Source organism: Motacilla alba, chromosome 2 (genome assembly GCF_015832195.1).
Source record: "Motacilla alba alba isolate MOTALB_02 chromosome 2, Motacilla_alba_V1.0_pri, whole genome shotgun sequence".
Classification (NCBI taxonomy): Eukaryota; Metazoa; Chordata; class Aves; order Passeriformes; family Motacillidae; genus Motacilla; species Motacilla alba.
In genome coordinates this window covers 133,980,390-134,005,432 of record NC_052017.1, presented here as the reverse complement: position 1 = coordinate 134,005,432, position 25,043 = coordinate 133,980,390, and the positions used below count along the sequence as shown (strand labels likewise).

Genomic DNA, 25,043 nt, shown 5'->3' with positions numbered 1-25,043 from the left:
GGCCGGGGCCCGCAGTGCGCAGGCGCCGGCTCCCCGCCGCAGGGGGGCGGGCCGCGCAGGCGCAGCGCTGACAAGAGCCGCGTCGCGCCTCTGCCTTTCCTTTCTCCCGGCTCCAAGATGGCGGAGTACGACCTGACCACCAGGATCGCGCACTTCTTGGACCGGCACTTGGTCTTCCCGCTGCTGGAATTCCTCTCTGTCAAGGAGGTGCGTGTCTCTCCTAAGGGTGGGAAAGGCGGCTTTGGGAGCGGGAAAGTGTTAGGCGCTGCTGCCAGCTGCCGGTGCTTCCGTGGGCCGGGTGCGCCGCGGCCGGGGTTTCCTCCCGTGGGCCTGGGCGCTGCGCGGGCCGGGCGCGGCCCGTGGGGGATTCGGAGCCTCCGTGGGGAGGAGCTCGAGGCTCCTGTGCTGCGTGAGTCGAGGGGAGAAGCGTGTGGGGCTGCCCGGGCAGGACGGGAGCAGAGCCGAGAGGAGGCCTGAGGGAGCCGCTCCTCGTTCACGCCGCGCAGCTCCTGGGCCCCTCGCTTGCGAGGCAGCACGGACTTCCTGCACTTTCTCCTTCTTCGGATTTGGCGTAGTATCTTTTCCTCACCTATATTTGCAGAAAGGAGGAGTCAAAGCTCTCCCTTACAGCCGCGTTCCCACGGCGTGGGACACCCTCGGTAGTCCCGTGGCTCTTGGTGCTCGGGCCGTCCCGCAGCCGGAGCTCTGGGCGGTCTGTGGGGTTACGCCAATGATACTAACTAATTTTAATTTAAAACCCATGTCATCACGAATTTATGTTGAAAACAAATATAAGTCCTTTCTGGAGTTAGCCCTTGTTGGTCTTCTTATATATATTTCTCAGTTATATTGCTACAAAGAGCATAGTAATGCTGGAGATAGCTGAGTGCTTCAGATACTTTAGACTAAACTCATCAGTCCAAACCATTTTAAAACGGAAGCGAAATGAGTAAAGTAATGTAAGTTTTGAATTTAAAGTAGGTGTTATTTTATCCTTTAGGTAGGAACTGATGAACCATGCATGCATTGAGACAACTTGACCTAGCCAGCTGTCATGTCTAGCATGTGGAGTTTGCTTAGTGCCTCTCATCTTGGGGGCATTTGTACCTTAGCATTGTTATGTCAGCTGAAGTTAATTAAACAGTTAATTTTGTGGTGTTAGTTTTGAACAGCACAATGTTCAGGAGCTGAATGAAACTTCTACAGATTTTATATCTAAGATGTCCACAAATGTGGTGTGGTGAGTTGTAATACAGCTCTTGTGCAAATATGTTTTTGAGGAATATGCTGGATTTGGCCCTCACCTACATCTTCAACATCTAACAGCAGTTTGCAGCTCACTGATAAATTACGGACTATGAACTCTAAAAAACAATCTAAAAAGTTTTAAAGTACACCATTCAATTACATGGCTACTCTAAATTTGTTTTTATGCTATGGACCTTGCAACATATTTTAGATTAATCTGCCCTATAATTAAATTGTGAGTTTAATCTTGTGCATCTCTTCTGAAATCCAAATAAACATTTAAATAAGTATAATATATTTAATAATATAAAATATTATATAGTAATATAAATAATTTAACTAGTCCTCACTGTTCAGCATTTTATTTTGTGGAAAGTATTCAGTACTTTGAAAGAAAAGCATGGCTAAGGTTTGTTTTTTAGTTTTTAAATGTGTATGTAATTTTGCAATAGGAATTACTATTCCATTTAAGAGACTAGTAGTAGTTACTTGACTTCTAATTAACTTTTGAAGTACCTGCTTCCATAGATAGCAGGAAATATTTGATATTTTGCTAAGACTAAAAATGCAGAGAGGCTTTATAAGTAAGTACTTTTAATGTATAGCAGTGAGATTTGGTATTTAAAACAATTCAGTTGTACAGAAGTCCATAAACTGTGCCATAAAAGTAATACATAATATGAATTGAAACTCCTTAAGACTATTCAGATGAATCTGTTAATAATTCCTGTTTCAGATATACAATGAAAAAGAGCTGCTCCAAGGAAAACTGGATCTCCTTAGTGATACCAACATGGTGGATTTTGCTATGGATGTGTACAAAAATCTTTATTCTGATGAAATTCCTCATGGTAAGCTGCTCATTTAGATGTGAAGCTTGTTTTTCAACCCTTCTGTCTAACATAATAAATAACTAGTGGTGATTGCTTGTTGCATTCAAAAACTGGAGTGCTGTTTAACTTCGGTGTTACCAAAAGGATGTGCAATACTGAAACAAACAGAATGCCCTAATCCTGGGAAGTTTGGGTTTGTTGGTCTGTCAGGAACTTAACCTTTGAGTGACGTCTTAAGTATTTCAATGCTGATTTGGTAATTTCAAGCACTTTAAAGGTGTTGCACTGCAGCTACTGGAGTTGGAGTAGCTTTTCATCTGTCAAATGAAACACTTGCACAAAAATTTGGTGTTATTTGGTGACTTTTTCTTTGAAGCATCCAGTGTGTTAAGAATTGAGTTGCATTCTAAGTAATTCCATTAATTTGTCTGACTGTGGCTGATGTTTAGACTTTGAGAATGATTTTTTTTTAATGTATTTTCCTCAGTTTTGGCAATATAAGAATTGCTGCTTCTCAAGGAGAAAATAAATTAAAGATTATAATGAATGTGATCTTTTACTGTTTTATCCATGATTTTGATAACTTCTCTGTTTACTGCTTAAATTTCTATCATCTTGAGGACCATTTGGGAATGGAAGAAAATAGATTATCTAGCTTTGTCTAATTTCCATTCATGGAAAGGTTTTTTTTTAAGGTTTTAAGATTTTAAGGTTTTTTTTCCCAGTTCTTTTTTTTTATGGGTTGGGTGTTTCATTTTGTTTGTTTCTTCCTGACCTAGCCTTTCAGTATCCACTGCCTTCCTCTTTTTCCATCTTTTTTTCGTGTTGGTGAATTCCTCACCTTTTTCTTAGCTATTGGGACTACAGTCTATTTTGCTGCATCCTGGGAGGAAGAGACTTGTGTGTTGTTGCATTCTTCCTCTGAGTCTTGCTCTTTTCAGGCTCTTGAAGCTGCAGAGGTGGGCACTCTTCTCTTTGGAAGAAGAGAATTGACAGGCTTGTGGACATGGGAGTCAATGTTCTGACCAAGTCTGTGCTAGAATTAGGTGGGCATGTGTACCATGACACATGAGACTGGTAACATGTAATGAGAACTAGGGGGTTTCACTTCTGTAATCTAAGAAACAGCTGTAATAATTGCTTCACCTTTAGGTTATTTAACAATTCTACTGATTAGAAAAGTCAGGCTGTATCAAGGCTATTAAAAAAATCCCAAAGCTGAATAGGTATTCCTCTTTCTTTCCTTGCTTCAGCCTTTTTAAACTGTTGAATATTACTGTTATCATTAGTAATTAAGGAGTAAAATACTAAAGAAGTAAGCAAGACAAGAAATGGCAATTCCAGCAGACTTCCACAACATAACTACTCCAAATGTCTTCAGAATTCTGATTATAGCCAGTTACTTAAGTAGATTGCCTCAGAGTATAACTTCATAAGGTCACAGCTGCAAGAAAGTTGAATGAATTTTCTCCCTTGGAGAGCTCTGCCTTCATGAAAGACCAGAAATTTCCACATTTATTTAAAAATAGTATAAAAAGAACACTACATCTCTTAAGATTTTATATTATCAGTTTGGCAGGGTTTTTTTTTTTCGATAATGACTTAGTGCTGCTTGCTGTGTGGCTTTTTATTCATTTAACATAAGCAGAGCTAGTTCTTTGACACATTGTTCAGGGTGCTTGCTTGCACAGCTTCCTATGCAAAGGCCTTAACTTCTGAGATCTTTCTGGTACGTGTCATCCTCTTGTATCAGCACTTATCAGAATGTGTGTATGGACAGGTGGTTCTTGCTTGTGACTGGCATCGTTAGAGGTTTACACTATCCTTTTTTAACACTTCACTGTTTAAAGTATTCAAAACTAAGTTCACTTACACAGTTATAATTAGAAATGTCCCTGCACAATTTATAGTTGCTTTTGTCTTGTCTTCCATGAGATCAACTTACAATTACACACCCAGGAGATGTCGCAGGAAAACATATTCGTATTCTTAGTAAGTCAACTGAATGTTTTTTCTTTCATCTGCTTCTTCTTCCTCTTTTATAATCTCAAGAGTCAACTGAAGGTGGAGATAATTTCTCCTTATTGGAACACTTCCTGTCAGGCAAGTTGTTCTCATATTTAGGTTGGGTCACCATTATGGTGTTAGCCACCTTGGATGTCCTGTTCAAATATCTGTGTAGTCAAATCATGAAAGAAGTGTCGACTCTGTTCACTGTGGCATTGAGTGTTCTGGTGTGTGGCTCACTTTCACAGTTTCCTGCATTTATCTCCTGGGATTTAGTCTTGGTTTCTCTGATCCCATGTGTTTCACATAGCCAGTGTCAGGGTGATTTTTCTTTTTTTTTTTTTTTTTCTTTTTTTAACATACACACTTTTCTAATTTTTAAGTCTTCATTTTATTGCATTGCTAGCACTTGGTGAGAAATTTGGGGTCTGTGTAAAATGATCACCCTAAAACTCTTAGTTGAATTTCCTAACAGTTTTTCATAAAGGGCTCAATGTTTCCATTAAGCACAGAGTGTTCAAAATTGTAATTTTGCAGTTTGGGCTCCTTGAAGTTTTTCCTGTCAAGAATGCTCCAAATGTTCTTTCAGAACCTGATCATCAGTCAGAAGAAAATCAATCTTTGTGGTATCATTGGATTGTTTACTTTTTTGCAAGTTTATTTGGTATAAGTGAACTTAGTTGAAGGTTGTTTCTTCCTTAGTGGAAGCTTGAAGATAACTTGTCTAATACAGGTTCTGCTCCAGCTGTACCTGCTCTCTGGTGGCCTCCACTCAGGAGGAAAAGAACCAAATGTTAGAAGTTTTTATTAAGTTATGGAATTGTTATACACAGCTGGGTTTGAGATTTGACTGAGAGGACAGGTGAGGTAGGAATTGAGAAGATATGTGCAAGTGTCAGCACCATTTAATTACAGGTTGGTTCATGTCAAAACTTAAAGTGTTATATTAAAGTATTTTTGTTTGTGTTCAGCTTTGCGTGAGAAAAGAACAACTGTTGTTGCCCAGCTGAAGCAGCTTCAAGCTGAAACAGAACCTATTGTCAAGATGTTTGAGGATCCAGAGACTACGAGGCAAATGCAGTCCACTAGGTAATTTCTAACATACTTTGTCAGGATGGCTTATTGGTACCTCTCAAGTGTTGGTGCTGGGAATGCTTTCTCTGTAGTAACTGCGAGAAAGACGTTTTTATTTTCATACAGTATTTAAGTAGTGCTTGTGTTCAGGTAATTTAAATTGCTGGACACGGTTTGCTCTTTCAGTGCTTTTCCCTGTTGTGCAAAAGACATCTGTTGTTTTTAATGTTTGTGAATCAACTTGGTACAAGTGACAATCATGTTCCAGTGCAGTCCAATCACAGGCGTGTTTTTGTTTGGCTTTGATTTGGTTTAGGGTTTTTTGAGGGAAAATACAGGCTGAAACAGTTAATGTTTTTTCTGCCTTCCAGAAAAGGTTACAGAGTGTCATATTAGTCTGGGAGGCCTGGTGGATGAGCGTCCTTTCATCCTCAGAGTACATATTTTTCTTCAGGATATTCTGTCCTTTTCCCAGTTACTCTTTCCCCCCCTAAACTGTTCCAGCTTGTTGGTGGAAGGTTGTGCTCGTAATAGTCTTTTAACATGCACCCAATTTCTTTTAAATTTTCTTATGGGAGTACTTAAAGTAGAATGAGTTTGTCTGCACATTGTATCTAAGATCTATCAAAATTTTACCATGGTTAAGCTTGAATTGGGCTCTATAGGAAAGAGTTCAGCTGTAGTCATTGAGGAGTAACTCCACCTTCAGCAGAGAAGTGAGCAGGTATTTGTTTGGCATAAATTACTCCTTGTTTCTTGTAGATAGGAATCACTGTTACTGCTGTTGTGAGTGTGTGTGGCAAACTGGAATGAAAATTGGATCCCTTCTTCAGCCTTAGCTGCCCTAAAATTTTAAATAGAGCATACTATATCAGACAGAGAACCTATGGCTTAACTTGAATTTAAGGTGAAGCCTGTACTTGGGTTTGTTGTTGGCAAGCTTTGTGCATCCACTGATACTGTAACATTAGGAAGGTTGTATCATTGCTTCTGGAATTTCTTAGAAAAGTGTTGAATGTACAGACTCTTCTTTCTAGTCTGCAGAAATCTTCTGTATACCTTTCTTTGTGACCAAACTCCTTGAAGAACCCATATTCTTCAAGGGAGAAGAACTTGATTAAAATTTACTCTGTTTCAAATATGCATTATCATCCTTTTTTTCTTGCCTCTGTTCTTTGTTCCACTCTTTGCATTGTTTTCATAATTTGTTGTAGGTCAATTTAGATCTTGGTCTGTGCAGAAATTGAGCTGCAGTGTATTGTGTCTCAATGCATACATGAAACAAGATGTCAGTAGGAATCATGGAAGTCTGTTAGCTTCACAGCACGTCAGGAGAAGTTTGTTTTCTATCCTGATACTGCTAGAATATACTTAAGCTCCTGCTGTAAAACCATTTTTAACTAAGTAAACTCCCTTTGCATCTGATTTAAGAATGGACGTTCATGTCATATAATTACATAAAGAAAAATGAATTGCATTTGTTTATGACCTGTGACTATGCAAAGCCAGGAGTCACTTGCTTTTATAGATATAGCTTTGAAAGTGAAAGTCTCAGTTACTATGGCAATTGAGCCTCTCTTAAAACTATTCAAATCTAATTGAACATACAGAGGTCTTGTCCAATTCTTGCTTTGCCTTTAGCAAGTTTTTTTAATAATTATTAGCCTAGAAAAATGTTACTAAAATACCAGCATTTCTTGGGGAATATGCTCTGCTACTTGACTTTTGATTCACAAAAGTTGGCCAATAGTATGTACTTCAAATTGGAAATGCCTTGTTTGGGAGCAAGAGAAACAATACATTCAATAAATGCGTGGAATATAACTTGCCTAATGCTGTAGAGTATTAGCCCTACTACTCATCTGCAGCAGGTTTTGGTTTAGAACTGGTATGTGATTTGTGTTTGTAAAATACCTGGAAACTGCCCAGCTCAGAAGTTCTGGTTTTGGTTGTTGGCTCAGGAGTAGTTCTAATCCAGATTATTTGTGTTAGCCAGCAATAGGTAGAATTGGGCTGAAATATGTCCCGTCTGTCTGGACCTGAGTAGTGTGCTGTAGACAGTAGAAACAAGTTTTGATTCTTTTGGGAATTTCTGCTGGCGAAATAAAATCTATATCAAATTCAGATAGTTGCATATTATTGGGACTTTAGATCATGACTTTTGATCCATGATGGCACTGTTTGGAATATCCAGCTCTGGGAGATAATGAGTAAAGGAGATTTTGCAGGTAGAATTTCTTTCAAGAATAAACCAAAACATTTCACTTCTCTAAGCAACTGTTGGAGGACATTGACTTTAAAATTAAAGAGTGATGGTCAGTATTCCTCATCCTCAAAGTATGTTTTCCTGGAACAAATCCATGAGATTATTTAATTGCTTTCAGAGGTATGACTGAGGATTGGCATTCTTGGCTTGCTTGGCAATTTGCCATTTCCCTGTAGAATCTTGTACTATAAGTTCTAATTAAACAACCTCATATCTTTCTAGTCAGTTCATTTCCGAGTAAATGGGAAAATATTCTCTTTCATACCATTTTTACTGCATCTTTGTCTCAGGGAATTTACAGCTTGCCTCCTGGAGGCTTAAACTTCTCTTTGATGTCGGTAATAATGCTTGTTCTTTTAGTATTAAGGTTAAATAAAAACAGTCTTCAGATATGTGATCGCATGATCATAGAAGTTAAAAACTTAGCAGTATGATTGTTTTGTGGTTCTGTGTTCTGGCTGAGGTAGAGATATTCTTGTGACCCACTCTCAGTGCTAAGAGTAGGATAAGTTTCCTTTCTACTTCTGTTTGCTTTAGTCTTTGCCATTTTTTTCCCATCTCCTGTTAAAATCAAGGTTGTCTAGAGCAACTGCTCTGAAATTGGAACATGAGAGTGGGAAGAGCTCTAATTCAGAATTTAACTTTCATACTGAAAGCTAAGGATGCTATCAAGTTTAAAACCACTTTCCACTCTTTCTTAACTGTAGTTATTGTTGCAGGTCGCATTAATTACTTAAAATTAGAGTAATTTTAAGATTTTGAAACTACATGACACAGTAATAGATGACTGCAGCTGCTTTTGAACAAGTGGAAGAATTTTGCTTCAAATTCATGCTCAGTTTTTTGTGTTTTACCTTTAAAATTGTGTTTCATTGTGTAGTGTTGCATGGTGGCTACCAATTTATTTTGTAAAACCAGTGCTTTCTATCCTTTTATTATAGAGATGGTCGGATGCTGTTTGACTATTTAGCTGAGAAGCATGGGGTAAGTGGTGTAGCTGCTGGAATTCAGTTCTAAGTATGTCCACCCAACCTCCCTCACAGCTGACAGTATGTGACCAAGTATGGCCTAGCATTTTGTCCTGTCTCCTGTCAATGTAGCTAATAGGTAGAATTCCTAGTACTAACATATTTAAGCCTTTGAACTTCTAATTTTTATAACAAAGAAAAAGCTGAAAATTAATGCTGGCTGCACCTGTGTGACTTAGGTGTGCTTTACTTTGTAATGCAAGATTTCACCTTTTTCTGGTGTTGATATAAACTTTCATTCCATGGCATGGATTGAAAATACAATAGTTTTCTATTGTCTTTTCCTATGTTCAATGTCTTTTGAAAAGCTACAGATTTCAAATCTTACTCTACCATTAAAATCAGCTTGTGACAGCATGTTTTTTTTTCCCTAGGGAATAAAAGCTTTTATTGTGTTCCTTTTCAGTTTAGGCAGGAGTATCTAGATACACTCTACAGGTATGCAAAATTCCAGTATGAATGTGGTAACTACTCAGGAGCTGCAGAATATCTCTACTTCTTTAGGGTTCTGGTAAGTTTTGGTTGGTTGTTGCTTTGGGGTTTAGTTTTTTGGTTTATTTGGTGTTATTTTCAGTGAAATACTTGTCTATATTCATTCTTAGCATATAATGCTGTATAGCTTTTTGAGGCAGTTAACTATATGCCAAAGTTTACAGTAATGGTGAATAATCATCACTATGGTTCAGCAATTCCATTATTTTCAAGTAGAACTCAGAATTGTTCTTTGAATTTGTATGTCTTGTAATTACATTGCAATGAAGGGAATACTTGTTTTTAATAATACTTGATTTTGTGCACAGATGTAGTCAACAGCAGTGAAAAGCTTGCTGGTGGGTTGAATGTAATTAGTGGTAATGGTGAACTGCTAGCTTCTTATCTGAACTCTGATCTGTCCTCTTGAATTCTGCGATGGATTTAAGAGTATAAGTCATCTCCCTATGAAATGTAGAAAGCTCAGATGATAAGTGTAGAATCAGATCCATCGTCTCTGAAGCAACTCTTTTCATCTTGTTGTAATTCATATCATTTGTTACTGGTAGGAGTGAATTTTGAGAATAAAGATTTGATGTCTTGTAAGAATCTCAGCACAGTAAATTTATTGCTGGTGGTCAGTGAATGTGCTGCTTTACTGACAAATGGAAATTTAAGGTAACTGCTTGAAAGTCCAAATAATGTAGCTGGAACAGCTGCAGTACCTAAAAGCAGTTATTGTGAACAGCTACCTCTAATTAAGGGATTTGGAACCAGCACAGAGCATGTGAACCTTCTCAACTCAGTATCCACTAAACTGGCATCTGGGCTGCCTGGAAGATACACTGCTCATAAGTCAGTATCTCATAGATTTGTGCAGTGATTGTTGAAAACGTGTAGTGGTTCATATCTTGGTGCTTTTTCCTTGCTAGTTTGTATTCCCATCTAAAAGTAATCTTAACTCTCTGAAATACTGCTGGAGTAAACCACAAAAATTTCTGTAATTGGCTGTTATTAAAGAATAAAAATTGGGAAATGTATCTTTAATCAGAAGAACAGGGCTTAAAGTATGAATGAGTTGAATTATTAGTCTAAATTTTGATGCTAAAGCTGACTTCAGTGTTACAGGTTCTTTATATGTGCCAGCAGGGGAAGTGAAGGTTACATATGTAGGTTTGTGGGTAACTGTCCTTAATTCTTCATGCCTTTTTTCTGAGCATAGCATTTTGTTCTTGCATGTCCAGTAACCTCAAAAAATTAAGTACTGATTTTTTGCTGGTAATTGCTTAGTATAAAACTTTTGTTATTAATTCTGATGGAAGAAGATTTGTTTAAAAGCCCTGTGTAATGAAATATAGTCTGTGAAAGAACTATTGTAACTAGTCTGAGAACAGAATTTGACATTGTGAGTGGCATAGTGCAACTTAGTCCTGTGTAAAACTAACACAGCTTGACCTCAGGACTACCCTTCCAGGGAGCAGGTTCAGTGCTGCCAGGTTGCAGTTCTGCTGGACATTGCTGTAGCAAGTACACTTCTGGGCAAGGCATTAGCAGGAAGGCTTAGAAATGCTAGTAGTTTGAAGGTGGTTACCTACTATTGTGAGTTCTTTAGGAACCCTCCTTGTGGTAACCTTGTTTTACTAGTTTAGAAGCATTTTTTTGTATGGTGGAGCAGAAGAAGAAAACCCAAAATAAATTTGGAACCGGTGTGTCATTTGGTGCTCAGCCTTTTTTTTTTTTTTTTTTTTTAACTTAAACTGCAGCAGCATGGATCTTAGTCTTTCTTTGGCAGGATTTCCTAGTTACTGTTTAAGAAATTTTACTGCTTTTTTTTTTCTGTGTCTAAACTGTTTTTCTGAAAAAAAATAAAAATCTCCACTTAATTTGGAGAGGTAGGACGATGCAAAATTGATATCTTGTAAATCAAAAATACGGCCAGAAAATACCGTTTGTAATTTTAAAAGTAAATAATAAATTTTAGCAAAATACTAAGAGTGCGACTTTGTTGCTATTGTTGAACATAGGTTCCAGCAACAGACAGAAATGCTTTGAGTTCTCTTTGGGGAAAACTGGCATCTGAAATCCTGATGCAGAATTGGGATGCAGCCATGGAAGATCTCACAAGACTAAAGGAGACAATAGATAATAATGTAAGTAAAATCTTGGGCATCTTAGCAAGGTGAGGGGTTAGAGGTGTTAGTACTCAAGTTTTATTATAAATCACTTGCAGTCTTATTTAGGACTAGATTACCACCTTTTCACTAGATACTTTCTTATTGGCAGTGGGAAAGTCAAAGGATGCTAGAAAGAAATGATGAAACGTTCTTTTTCAAATTGTTTGCCTCTTAACACCTTATGTTCTCATCTATATTTTCAAATATATTTCCAATAAACAAAAAAAATCTTAAGGATGTGTTTGAGGGCAAGGTATCATTGTGTGAAACTGCTGTTTAATTTCAGATACTTGTACTGTTCATTTTCTGTAAAGAAGAAAATGCATGTAAATAAACCATATTATCTGATGAAGACAGTGCTTTTTGACAGAAATTGCAATCAGCTTATATTTGAAAACAGTTTTCAGCTAATTCAGCTTTCTTGACAAAACTGTCCTGAGTTCAGATGAGTACCAAGAACTTAAGGAGTGGGGCTGCAGTACTAATTCAGAACACCTGATGAGATTAGGGACCTCTCAGTCTTCCTCTTTGCTTGTGAAGCTTCACTGGCCATGTCAGAGATGTGAAAGTTTCACTCTCCTGAACCAGAGTCTTGAGAAAAAAAGGTTTTTTTCTGTCCCCCAGTCATTCTTTGTCTATGTGGCAGATAATTAGTGTTAACAAATTTTCTTCTGTAGTTGTCTTTGTGATTCTGTATGGTTATAATAGACTATTTGACTTGTTTCTTAAACTCCCAAGATTTTTTAGGGTTGAATCAGAGCAGTTTGTTGTCATGCTCTTCAGAGGGAGGATTACTTTCCATATCACTCCCTCCTCAGTGTGTTGTTACGCAGTTTGTTTGAAGTGCTGTTGAAATTTGGAGCTAATACAGGTACTTGGGACTGATCCCTTGTTTGTCCATTATCAGCAGGTTTAAATAAAGATAATGACTTTTTTTTTTTTTTTTGCTGAAAGTGATTATAGCATTCATCATTGTCTGAGGGTCTATGGCAAAAAAACGTTCTTGTGAGGATTTAGAAAGGAAGTAAAACAGAAAAGGTGAAAAAGCCAAGTAGTTACTCAGATCACATGTGAAGAGGGAATACAAGGAATTCAGAATTAAGAAGGGAAGTAACTTAGGTTGGTATGATGGTCTTGGAGAGCTAAAATCTCTGCTCTTACCATAAAAAATGCAAATTTCAGGAAACAGTTTGGAATATAATATTGGAAAATTTATCTTGCTTGTAACTTTCAGTAGATTTATCATTGAGCTGACAAAAAAGCTGGAGGTCAAACTCAGCGTGACAGTGATGACAGTTATAAAGAGCTGATGCAAAATCAAAAAAATTTGGGCAAAACCAGGTTTCCATGGTTTAGTATTCAAGCAAACTTTGTATTGTGTTTGACTTGAACCAATGTTACATTTTCTCCTAGTCTGTCAGCTCTCCACTGCAATCTCTTCAGCAAAGAACATGGCTCATCCACTGGTCTTTGTTCGTGTTTTTTAATCATCCTAAAGGGAGAGACAACATCATTGACCTTTTTCTCTATCAGCCACAGTAAGTTCTGTTGTACCATCTCGGGGGGGTGTGGTCTTTAAATCTGATTGAAGGCAAATGATAAATATGCAAGCTTGCTGAGCTTAGGGCTGCAGGGTGAAGGTATTGTTCTGTTCTGATTGTAGAAAGCTATTTCAAAAGTTTCTTGGGAAATCCCAGACTAAAAATGAAAATTGAAACAGTGTATTTGTGAGAAGGAGTGACTTATATGTAGATCTAGCAGTCTTTGTTGCTCTCCTTTGAATGCTGTCTGATAGCTTGATACTTTTCTTACGTTGCAGCACCCAAAACTGCACCCAATACCAGGGTGAGGCTGCCCCAGTGCAGAGCAGAACAGGACAATCCCCTCCCTTGCCCAGCTGGTGATTCTGTGCCTGATGTCCACCAAGACACAGTTGGCTGTCCTGCCTGCCAGGACACACTGTGACTCGCATTGAGCTTGTTGTTGACCAGGAGCCCAAGATCCCTTTCTGCTCTCCAGCCTCTGATTCCCCTGTCTGTACATAGATCCAGTGTTGCCCTGTTCCAGATGCAGAATCTGACACTTGCCTTTGTTATGCTTAGTATTGTGATTGTCCAGCCCTCTGATTTTTGTGAGGATCTCTCTGCAGGGCCTCTCTGCCTTTGTGGAGTTAAGAGCTCCTCCCATTTTAGTGTCCTCAGCAAATTTCAGCATACCGTTGAGTTCTGAATCTTACCTATGTCTTTTTCTTTCTAGGTATCTCAATGCAATTCAGACAATGTGCCCACATATCCTCAGATATTTGACTACTGCAGTCATAACAAATAAGGATGTTCGTAAACGTAGACAAGTGCTGAAAGATCTAGTCAAGGTTATTCAGCAGGTAAGGACTGCAGTATCTGCTATTTTTTGCCTCTTTTTTTTAAGAAGTCTCCATTATAACCTTCTTCGAGTAATAAATATATCTGGGTTAGGATTTGAGGTATTTTGATTCTCGTTTTTTGTCAGTGAAAGTTTTTCTGAAGTAAAATGCATATCAGTCAGTGGGAGGTTGGGATAATTTTTTTCTGCTTTCATGTACATATCTAATGCATGTACACATACATGCAGTGGAGTGTGCATGTTCTTTCTGTATTATTAAATGCTGAAAATTCAGTGAGATATGAAATGGCTTTGGATCTGATTCTTCCTTTTCAACTATCTGTACAGTAAATTGTTGTATGAATAAGGGTTCTTTCTTACATTTCAAAACCACTGAATTGTATGTGTTGATTTGAATTCACATGCATTCTCTTGAGAATGGTTCTGTTGTCACAGTGACATGAGGATGGAGATTTAGAGAAGAGCAATAAAAGAGTTTCTTGGTGATCAACAGGGGTTTAAGGCCCAGGTTTTTATCTGCAATCACCAAACAACTTGTATACAAACCAATGCACTTGAAATACTTTATAATGTTGTGAGTAATAAACACTGTATCTCTGTGTGTATATATATAAATAGGACAGTACAGTTATTATAGGCTAGCAGTCAGTTATAACCACTTCAAGCATTTGGGAGACTGTGCAAAGCACAGTCAATGGAATGATCACATTTTAGCTATAACTTAATCTGTTTTTAAGCATTAGTGTTCACAAAAGGTAGCATAAGCAATAAATCAGTGGTAAGAGTTGTGACTCAGCTTTTATCTTTATCTGAAATCTGATTGTAATGTTGAGCTTCTAGTATAATATGAATTTCTAATACTTGAAGTAAGTAACATGTTACAACGTCTTCCTTTTGTTTAATCATGCATATCCTTAGGATATTCCTTTTGAAAATACCAGGTTGGGCTTTGGTTTTGAAATCGCCTATCAGATTTCTTACTACTCTTCTAACTCTGTATGATTCATGATATTAAATGATGATGTGGTAGAGGTTTTGTAGAATTGAAATAACTTGTGGTGCTGCTTTAGTAGCAGTAAAAGATTTGTTTATACTTGATACATCTTTGCAAATATTGAACTGATAGGTAGGCAGTCTGTTTATTGAAATTGAGAGATGCTCTTCTAAGACCATTTTGCACATAATGGTTAACAAGTGCAATTCTGATGTAAAAAACATGTGTAGAACTGAATTTTAAACCTAAATAATGAGATTGTAAGTACAGTTCTTTGGGGAAGAAAAAATAACTGATCCATAAAGAAAAATATCTCTTAGGAATTGCCTTAATCTGTTGATTTTACTGCATATGCTAAAGCAGATACTGATACATACTGATTCAAGCTGTCTTATAATATCCATTAGAAACACTTAAGGGGATGTTTGTTATACTTGAATTTACACAATTGTATATAGATGTAGTGTTGTCTCTGCCTGGTAATTGAGAATGTTGAGTAGCTTCTGTAATGCCAAAATAAATTGAAGTAGTTAGTGTATAGAAAGTAGCATTTTTGTTAGCTATGTTGTCTATGAAAATCAAATAATCATTCAGTTTCAAGTGTGAAGGATTTTGTGTTGGAGTCATCTTTGAAATCAGAATTTAGGAAGACTAGTCTATCTTATTTTATTAAATTTGGAGGTTTGATATAGAGACAGCTCTAATCTCTTTGACAGTTTCCTAGCCCAAAGATTGCAGCATTAAATGCTGAAGGTGAAACTACACCTCTCATTGTTTTACCAGACTATTGGGAGGAAGCACATTTATGTAGCTTTTATAAGAGGAATTTGGAAGTTCACCTTTTTAAGGTGACATGTGTGCTTGTTTCCGCTATTAATTTTTTTTAAGACTAGAAGGAATACGTGAGTGACCACATGACCTTGATTTCTTTTTTATAGGAGTCTTACACATACAGGGACCCTATCACAGAGTTTGTGGAATGCTTGTACGTTAACTTTGATTTTGATGGAGCCCAGAAGAAGCTGAGAGAGTGTGAAACAGTAAGACTTAAAATATTTATAAGACTCCTTTTCCTTTAAGTAAAGACCTCTAAAATTCACAGTGGACTGCTAATTTGTTTGAAGTGGTGTTTGATTACATTGCCAGTGTTTTCTGATAAACTTAAATTCATGATTGGGTGGTGTTGGGTTTTATGACAACTCATTTTGTAATAACACATGACTTACTGTTAAGAATATATAATGTTATGTTTAAGAAGTTCTAGAAGAAGCAAATAGGTAATCATGCATTTGGCTGAGCTTCAGGTGTTCCATTAAAGTCTGAGAAATGCTTGAAGAAAAGCTCAGATTTGCCTTTTATTCTGAAAGATGAGTGGGGACTCAAATTTTGTGTCAAAGGGATCTTCAATAGTTAGGGCAGCAGTAGAGTTTGACCTTCCGTAGAATTAGAACCATACTCTCTTCTTGAGTCAGACCTCAGTGATCATGTTAGCTTGTAATTTAAATTTAGTAAGATGCTGAAAAATGAAACAAGGAAAAATATTGTTCATCTATATCTTTTTTACCACATCTTTGAACATAGCAGTAATGTTTTTAGGTATTCTGTGGGCTGCTCTTAGTTATTGGCATTTTTTACTGGCAGTGTCTACCAGTACATTTCTACTCACACATTTGCTCTCATGTTCCCTTTCTGCTGACACTTGCAGGTGCTTGTGAATGATTTCTTCTTAGTGGCATGCCTTGAGGACTTCATTGAGAATGCCCGTCTCTTTATATTTGAGACTTTCTGTCGCATCCATCAGTGCATCAGCATTGGGTAAGAGAATGTCTTCATTCCTCAGTTCAGAAAATCAGTCATGGAGGGCAGTTTCACAAATGATGCAAACTTCAGGAAGTATTCAGTTGTCGGGTAAAATCCTAACTGAAATCTCAATTGCATAATATTCTTTCTAGTTTTATAACTCTGATGTGATGTGCTTGAATTATATTTCAGAGTTTAATTATTGTTTAACTTCAAAACAACCTTTCTCTACCACCTCTAGCCGTCCCAGACAAAAAACTAAAACTGCTGTGGTTTTAAGTGAGATCTTTGCTGGATTTAATGGGAACTTTCATACCTAGTGTCACCAAAGTCCTGGTGACAGTACCTCAGTTGGGCCTCATTTGGGCCTCAATTCCACATGCTGAGGTAGAGTGTTAATATTAAGTAAATACAAACTGTGAATACAATAATTTCTTAAATTTATGTTTATTTGGTAGATACAGATTCCCATGTCTGTCTTATAAGTATGTTCTTTGAAATTTATTGAATCACATTGCCTTTTTCATTAATTAAATAGAAAACAATGGATTTTATTCCTTGTGACACAGAGTGATTCAGCTGTAAGAATTGTTGTTAGCAAATATGTCTGTTGATTATTCAGATTTATTTTATAAATGCAGGCTTTTCAAATGGATCAGCTCTGATGCCTCTTGTGTATATATATTTAAAAAAAACCCAAAACTAAATGGGAAGATATTGTATGCTTAAGATCTCTTTCCACTTGGCCTTTGTCCATGTTTCCCATATTTCCACATCCTTAAATTAAAAAGAAAGAAGTGAAAAACTCTGAATCTCACTGATGGAGAACAGCGCAGGAATCCTTGAGACAGGAGAAATGAAGACTGTTGAATCGATCAAGTTCAATGGAGTCATGTTACTTGCTTGTATCTGGAGCAAATGAGGGCATCTAGTCCTTTGAGGAAAGGATTTAACACTGCCCAATTTCAAAGGAAAGGCTTTGAGAGAAAATTGTCTTAATATTGCAAACTTCTTGGAAGGATTGTTTTTTTTATGAATAGGTATAGTTGGAAAAAGGACTGATTCTTACTACTTTTAATCTTTAGTCACTGGGTGACGTTTGTCTTCCTTGCCTTTGGAAAATGTTTTATGCTTTGTATCAGCTTAAAGTAGTCAGTGGCTTTGATGTAAAAGGGAAACAGTGAATTTGAGCATTTTAGTCAGCTGTGGTGTATTGGGTTTAAGCATATAGTCCTAATAGGAAATGGAACTACATTCTGTGAGCAGAGCTTTTCCATACTTTAATATTTGTTTTTATAAGAGAGCTGATGCTTTGTCTAAAATCACTTCAAGCAGAAGTACTGCATGCTTAGGCATAAAGGAGGTTTGAACAAGTATTTGGAAAGAAAGAAAAAACCCCTTACATTTAGTGCTCTTAAAGATGAGTTTCTGGGCAATATAAAGCCCAATAGTATCTTGTTCTTTCTTAGAAATCTTTTTTGTGGTGTGAATACTGCACATATTCAAGCACAAGTTTTCAATGAAACTAGATGTTTAAGCTTTTTTAAATAGAGATTAGATATCTTTCTAAGAAGTCTCCTCTTACCTGACTCCAGTCAATGAGCAAAGACTCCGCAATGTGTATGTTAAGAATTTTTCCAGCCTTGTGTCAAAAGATATTGATAAACTGTGGGCAACATACCAATGATTCATTATGGCAAAAAGTACAAGCTCTGTCAAATTCTGTGGTAGGCAATTGCCATTTATTTGGTTTTTATTACTTACAGTAATAGTTCATATTTTTTGTGCGGTGTGTGATACTTCAACTTTAGATATGGTAAAAAGTATTGTAGTTGGCTGTCCTTGTTATCTGTGAGTAATTTCTAAATATAGGTAGCGGTGTCCTTTCTTTAGAAGCATTATTGTGTGTTCTGAGGCAATAGTGTGATAGATTTTGAGTTGAGACATTTATCTCAGAGTGACGTTGATATTTCTACCACATATCCCTAAGTTAATTGCACATGGAGTCAATCATCAGTAGTGAGGTGGTTCTCAGTAGGTCATTGTGGTTTTAATGATGGATATCAGCCTTTGATTTCTTTGCAAGCTGTAACAATCATTATATTTGAGCTGATTAAATTAGGTACGTAAGTATCTCTTAGTGTATTTCAGAGTTGCTTTTGAAGAAATTAGCCAGTTGAAATGAATGTTTGGCTGAGACATACTTCTTGCATTTTTTTGTTCACAAGAGATTTCCGCTGCTAATCCTGGAGCAAAAAAACTAGATGGTTGTAACACAGTGCTTAGATGAGTACTGCATAGCTATTCAGAGTGAATTTGAAAACAGTAGGAAACTTCCTTATATTTGCTTTATCAGTTGTAACTTAAAGTTTGCACATCCTAAATCACCCTGTGATTGGTTTGCTGTTTAAAATATCATGTTTAATAGGAAGTAATAGATGAAGCTAATTCTGTTTTAGTTAGTTTGATGTGCCTCTATTTAATTGGAGAGCTGAATATGCTTTATTCTTCTTTTGTACTGCACATACAAGAAAACTATATAAGATGGGCTTGTTCGTATATGACCGTGTGGGGAATTCAGTTAGCTTGCCTTTTAAGTAAATGAAAACTTGATTAACACTAGCCCTAGCATGACCCAAATAAGTGAATTTCCTTATAAAACTAGAGGACAGAAGTTATTTTAAAATCTGCCATTTGAAATTAACTGTAACTTGAAATGATAGACCATTCTTTAAATTTTAATTATATTTCATTATAATTTATTTAATTTTTATTGAATTATATCAAGAATCTTTATAAATAGTGGTAACCTATAATACAAATTCTGTTGCATCCTTTCTCTAATATTAATAATGTTAATATGTATTTGTAAATCTAAACGTGGCACTGTAACTTTGGCTGTCAAACTTCATTGAGACTAAGCTATATTTTATATCTCAAGAGTTTTAAATACATGTTCTAACTGTGATAGGAGAATAGTTTGTTTGTTGCAGAATTATAATCAGAGTAGATCTTCTGTGCATTTGCTCTGGAAGGATAGAGAATACTTTTTTGGCCATTTGTGTTACTTTACCAGAAAAATACCTCTATGTTATAAATCCATGCACTTTGGGTGGTCCTGGCTGCTTCAGTGTAGGCTGCAAGGAGACTCTAAGAGGGAATCCAGTTGCCACAATTGCTGGAGGAAGGGTCATCTCTTGTGTCAAAGATGTGTTAAAGTTCTAGATTTTTTAACATATTTATTCTTTATTCACCAAAAGATACTTGCTACCTGATAATGTCAGTTGTTTAACACTAAAATTTAAAAATTGTTTAAGTCTCAAAGCTACAAGGTGAGATAAAACAGATTTTACATCCTTTTTACTCTTGTCATTTTCCTTCTCTGATTTTTAAGTTTTCCAGACACATGTGCAGGAAAATAATACTTGCGTAGTGTTACTTCTCTTGTGTTGCCAGATATATATTGTATGCTTGTTCAAAAAACACTTTTTAATTGGAAAAAAGTGGGGGAAAAAAGCCACTTCTGAAGCAGCTGAGCTAGTAGTAAAATGTAGATATAATAGAAAAAGGTAAAATTATTTGCTAGTAAAAAATGCAAAGTACTTCATAGTTTCTGGCTTGGAATGATTCTCTAGAAATCTGTGCCCTCTTCCCCTCTAATTACATGAGGACTTTTTTAAGGAAGAAGGAAAGTGTAGGTGTTGTAGATTGGAAGTCATCTGGTTTAATCCTGTGAGCGCAGTTGCAGCTCTGAGCAGGTCCTACAGCAGTATTCCATTATGCTGCTTAGTCAGGAATCCACAAGTAAATCCTCCTATCTCCATGAATAGAGGTTCCCCAATGTAATGCCAAAGCTGGGTTGCTTAATCCCCAGTGTAGTGGCAGTAGCCTTTCTTGTGGTCATCTGGAAGGGAATTTACTTTATCTAAATCTTACTAAGGTTTCTAAAAGAGAAATGTGAGAATTATACTCACTCCCATGTACTTTCAGTTTAAAGTTTCTTTAGTTTCAAGTCAAATGCTTAACATCACTGATTTGGGGTAATAAAATTATTGTACTTTTTTTGTATTAAAGTATCTCATGTTCTGTCCAGGTGACTGATAATTCCACAAAAATGTCCATCCCTGGTGTCTTCTGCTCTCTTCTGCTTTTACATTTGCTCATTCAAACTCAGATTAAAAGGTCTACTGGAACAGTAGCAACTGGGGTTGGGTTTTGCTTCCCCTTACTTTGCCAAGTTCAAACACTTGTTACCCATTTGTTGTCTTATTTCGCTTAAGTGACTCAGTGTAAATCCAGTATTTTAAGTTACTTTGGGTTTTTTTTTCTATTCACTTCATGTTTTTCTGTGGAAAAAATGGAATTTGCCTTTATAGTTGGGAGAAAGGTAAGAGATCAAGACCATATAGGAGAGACAACTGTATAAGAAGTTTATGCAGAAGTCCAGTCAGGTAGATGAGCTAACAGTTGATAGTTTATAAAGTATTGATTTGATGCAAATAATCATCAAGAAAAAAAAAAATCACTTTTTCAGGTGGAGAAAAAGATGTTTAGGCAAGATTCTGTAAAATGTGAGAAATTGACCTCTTGTGCAACTTAGTCTAGCCAGCTGGCTTTTTAGTCATGCCTGTAGCCTTTACCTCATGTTTGTTACCTTAGTCTGCAAGCTGATGGAAGAATGAGCGTTACTAATGCCCTGTATGAGCCAACTGCCAGCAGGAAGCTGAAGGAGTTAGCTGGAAAGCCACGGGAAGCACTATTAGGAGGAATTATTCCTGGACAAGAGTGCTTGTTTGATTAAGAATTTTCCTTTCTCTGTTCTCCCCCACCTTCATTCCTTGAAGTTGCAAGAAGTTTTAACATAGTGTATCTCTCATATCTTCTATACCAAGCTCTGTCTCATGGGTCTTGTTCCTGAACTTTGGAGTGAAGTTTTCTTGTTAAACATTTTTTTCACTAGGTAATCTATACTTTCATGACTGCTGATTGCATTGAAGTAAGAATAAAAGCAGTTTGGTTGATGTTTGGTCTTTCTTTTCAATAATACTGGTGGTGGTTTTATGTTAATAGTGAAATTACTTCAATGACAGCTTTTCCAAGAATGTTTGTGTAGACAAGGCTTAATAGAAAAATAAGAAAATTGTGCAGGTTAAGATTTAAAAGCAGTATGGTGTAGTTCAGAATGAGTAAGTATACACTTCGAGATACGAATTTCTTGTTTGCATTGGGGGTGGGAGTTGTGCAGGAGAGCATGTATGTAATTTTTAAGTCATTTCAGTCCATTTAAAGTAAGCTTCCCAGCTATGCAGTATTTATTGAATCTTGGACTGTGCCATATTTTGTGTTGGTTTGACTTGTATTCCATAGTCCCTTGTTATGTTTACTAGCATCAGAGATTCTGTTTTGCCATTTAATAAGTTGTTTATCTTTTAGTATGTTGGCAGATAAACTGAATATGACTCCTGAAGAAGCAGAAAGATGGATTGTCAATCTGATCCGAAATGCGCGATTGGATGCCAAATTGGATTCAAAACTGGTAAGACTGTACATAGAATTATGAATCCTTCAGCTAAGCTGAAGGACCCTGAAGACTGTCTAGTTACAACCCCCCGGCAGGGGCACCTCCCACAATACCAGGTTGCTCAGGGCCTCATCCTTGAGCACTTCAGGGATGCAGCACCTACGGTTTTTCTGGACAACCTGTTCCACCCTCATGGTAATCGAATCTAAACCTGCTCTCTTTCATTTTAAAGCCAGATGGATCCAAGTGAATTTGTTGAGTTTTTCATTAAATTTCTTTTACTTCATCAGCAAAGAAAAACAGTAGAAATCAAAATTTTCTGTTCCTGGATAAACTGTAGTGGATCTCATTTATTGTGTTTTGTGCTTGTCTGTAAGATTTGTGAAAGTCCTGAAAGCAGAGTACAACAAAGATCTTTGCATGCTGAGCAATTGTTAAATTTGTTCTGTCTTTGCTGGGTTTTAGGGCCATGTAGTCATGGGCAACAATGCAGTCTCACCTTATCAACAAGTGATTGAAAAGACCAAAAGCTTGTCTTTTCGTAGTCAAATGTTGGCTATGAACATTGAGAAGAAACTGAATCAGAGTGGTAGATCTGAGGTCAGTATAAGTTTTGTTTTTCTGAATTCTTGCTGTCTTTTTTTAAGAGAGATAAATTTTAGTATAATTCTTAACCTATGCCTTAATTCACCAGTTGTGCCTATTCCTAGTTCTAATACTAGGAATTATGTTGGAAAAGATGTAGTGACCGCAAAGATAGTGGTTCTTGCTTTCTTTTAGCCTTTCTCTTCATCATTAGATTTTATTCCGTTGCATAACTGTTTCTGTCATTTGCTGCTCTGCTTCTTTGAAATGGTCTCCTTCACCACCAGGAAAGGGCAGATTATGAAGTGTGACACTTACGAAAGTAGCTATAATACTTTTCCAAGTGAGTTGTACTCAAAAGTATTGTAGGTGCATATGTGGTATTAAAAGGAGAATGAATGGTGCTTAAGATTGGAATATGGAGGAAGAATTTTGCAAAACCCTGTTAAATCTGTTAAGTGAAATTCTAGAGAATGTATTTTAAGTCATTGAAAGGTTTAAGTAGAACCAGTGAAAATTAGAAAGTTGGCTATATCATCTGGTTTAGCTTCCCTCCACATTACAATATGAGAAGCTCTGTGTAGCAGAGCAGCCCTGTAATGGGGATGGCTCTGAGGCCCAGCCATACATCTTTAAAACAAACAAAAAACCAGAACAAACCACACAGTAAAAGAGCTTAAACATGATAAATTTTACTGTGCTTCTTTGGTTCTTGGCTGAAATTCTGGTGGAAGTTGGACAGGCAGTGGTGCATTATTTTATTCTGTTAATGGGAAGTTGTATGAAACTTGTGTGTCATTACTTTCTTTTAATAATATAGCTGAAAAATTATTCCTATATTTATATTGGGATCTTCTAGAACTTCTCCTTTTTGAAACTACTAGCTTGGAGGACTCTAGCTGTACAACTCAATTACAGAATGTGTGTCTGGTATATGAACACTTGGCTTTAATCTTTTTAGGGTATCCTTCATTATTAGCAACATTCCCACTCTTTAAATTAATGTGTTATAAATTTCAGTAAGTATTAGGTAACATAGTAATTTCTTCTAATCTTTTTTCATTTTTTAGGCACCCAACTGGGCTACTCAAGACTCTGGATTCTATTGAAACACTTCTACAGTGGGGACAAATCTGTTTATTTGACTAAAAACCACATAAGTGTGTAACCTTTTTTGAGAAAAGTAATTATGTGTTAGAGCTTATGTTATTTGAATAAAATTGGCTACTTTTATCAGTCTGTGTGTGTTTGATTTAAATAGATTATTATGTTTTATAAGGACTTCTTAACATCCTAGTATTCTACAGCATTTTTGATCACATTTTGCAAAATTTAGGATGTCAGTTGTGTTAGGTCTGTTTGTACCAAAGGATGCTTTTGCTCTCAGGGCTGTCTGAGGCACTGAGTTTGGAAGCAGGGATTTATAGATTTTTATTAGCTTTTGCAAATGTTGTATGTTAAAAAATATTAGAAGTGTGTGGAACAAACAAATAGACCATGTTTAAACATGTGGTCAAGCCAAAATCATCTTGTGTGCTTCCATATTATTGTTTGTTACAGGAGAAGTATGGAAGAGTGAAGGCACTTGCAGCCAGTTTTCTTCTGTGAAACCTAACATAGTCTACATGTAGAATAATTTGAGTAGACTTCTTGTGTTCATGCTTCAGAAATTTTCCTGTCTGAAATCACATTTTTAATCTCTCCCTGTGTTGTAAACTTTCTGGAGTATTTATGGTTGGGAGGGAGGATTACCTGGCCTGACAAGTGAGCTGCATATGGTTTAAAACTTTCATTCTGAAATTTGAAGTTCTTATGATGAATGATGCAAGTATAAGACAGCAAAACTCTAGTTCAGCTGTTGGATTTTGGAAGGAGTTTGTAAGTTTCTGGGGTTTTCAACTACTGTTTCACACTTGCCTAGATTTCCTTAGCACCTTTGCACTGCAGAATAGGCGTCAGTATCTTTAAGAAAAAAATCACAGATCCTTTTTCTGAGTTCTGTGAAGTATAATGACTGATCACTGAGGTGAGTGTAGATGTTGGAAAGGTGAGGGAAACACCAATGACTCATCTTCGACTTCTTTCAGCTGTGTGCCTGTTGTCCTCTTAACTCTTTAAGTTCTGGGATTCATCTCTGCTTGTATAGTTGTTTCAACTTGCTAACACTCCTGCTTATTGTCTGGAATTACATGTTACCTGAAAAAGGAGAAACAGTTTAGTGATGTTCAGCCTTAAAACTAAGACCAGTTTTTACTGTTGTGTTACTGGGTAGATTCACAAGACAAGTCTTCTAGCTCCATGGAGACAGGATCAATGGCAATGGACACAAATTAAAATATGGGAAAAATTCAGTTAAATTTAAGTGGGAATAACAATATTTTGTTTTATTACCTAGAAGATCATTAGGCAATAGAAGCAGTCACCCAGAAAGGATATGCAGTCTTCACCTTTGGATTTACTAAGTACCTCAGCACCCTGATAGACCTAAACCTGCTCTGAGGAGGGAGTTGAACTCTGGCCTTCAAAGGTCCCTTCCTTGTCTGAGCAACTGGAATTTAAAAAGTGGTAGCAATAAGCAGTTAAAAGTAGATTGCTGCTGGTCTGTAACCATGGTTCAAGAAAGCTAGTCCTACAGCACAAGGATTTACTTTATACATAAC

General features: G+C 36.7%; 1 protein-coding gene across 1 annotated transcript; it reads left to right on the top strand.

Moving 5' to 3' along the window:
• Nucleotides 1-49: 49 nt before the first annotated feature.
• On the top strand, nucleotides 50-23,622 carry EIF3E (eukaryotic translation initiation factor 3 subunit E). The gene is made up of 13 exons (XM_038128020.1): nucleotides 50-207; nucleotides 1,985-2,099; nucleotides 5,060-5,177; nucleotides 8,370-8,412; nucleotides 8,863-8,967; nucleotides 10,952-11,077; nucleotides 12,515-12,639; nucleotides 13,358-13,484; nucleotides 15,416-15,517; nucleotides 16,183-16,292; nucleotides 21,711-21,813; nucleotides 22,264-22,398; nucleotides 23,454-23,622. Exons 1-13 carry the CDS (start codon nucleotides 118-120, stop codon nucleotides 23,490-23,492), a joined length of 1,338 nt encoding a protein of 445 aa, XP_037983948.1. The 5' UTR covers nucleotides 50-117; the 3' UTR covers nucleotides 23,493-23,622.
• Nucleotides 23,623-25,043: the final 1,421 nt, after the last annotated feature.

Bases quoted from the DNA above. Each gene is read 5' to 3' on its own strand.
- EIF3E (XM_038128020.1), top strand. From the start codon at position 118: ATGGCGGAGTACGACCTGACCACCAGGATCGCGCACTTCTTGGACCGG. The intron at 5,178-8,369 runs GTAATTTCTAAC...CTTTTATTATAG, and splicing joins AGGCAAATGCAGTCCACTAG to AGATGGTCGGATGCTGTTTG. The intron at 12,640-13,357 runs GTAAGTTCTGTT...TTTTCTTTCTAG, and splicing joins CTTTTTCTCTATCAGCCACA to GTATCTCAATGCAATTCAGA.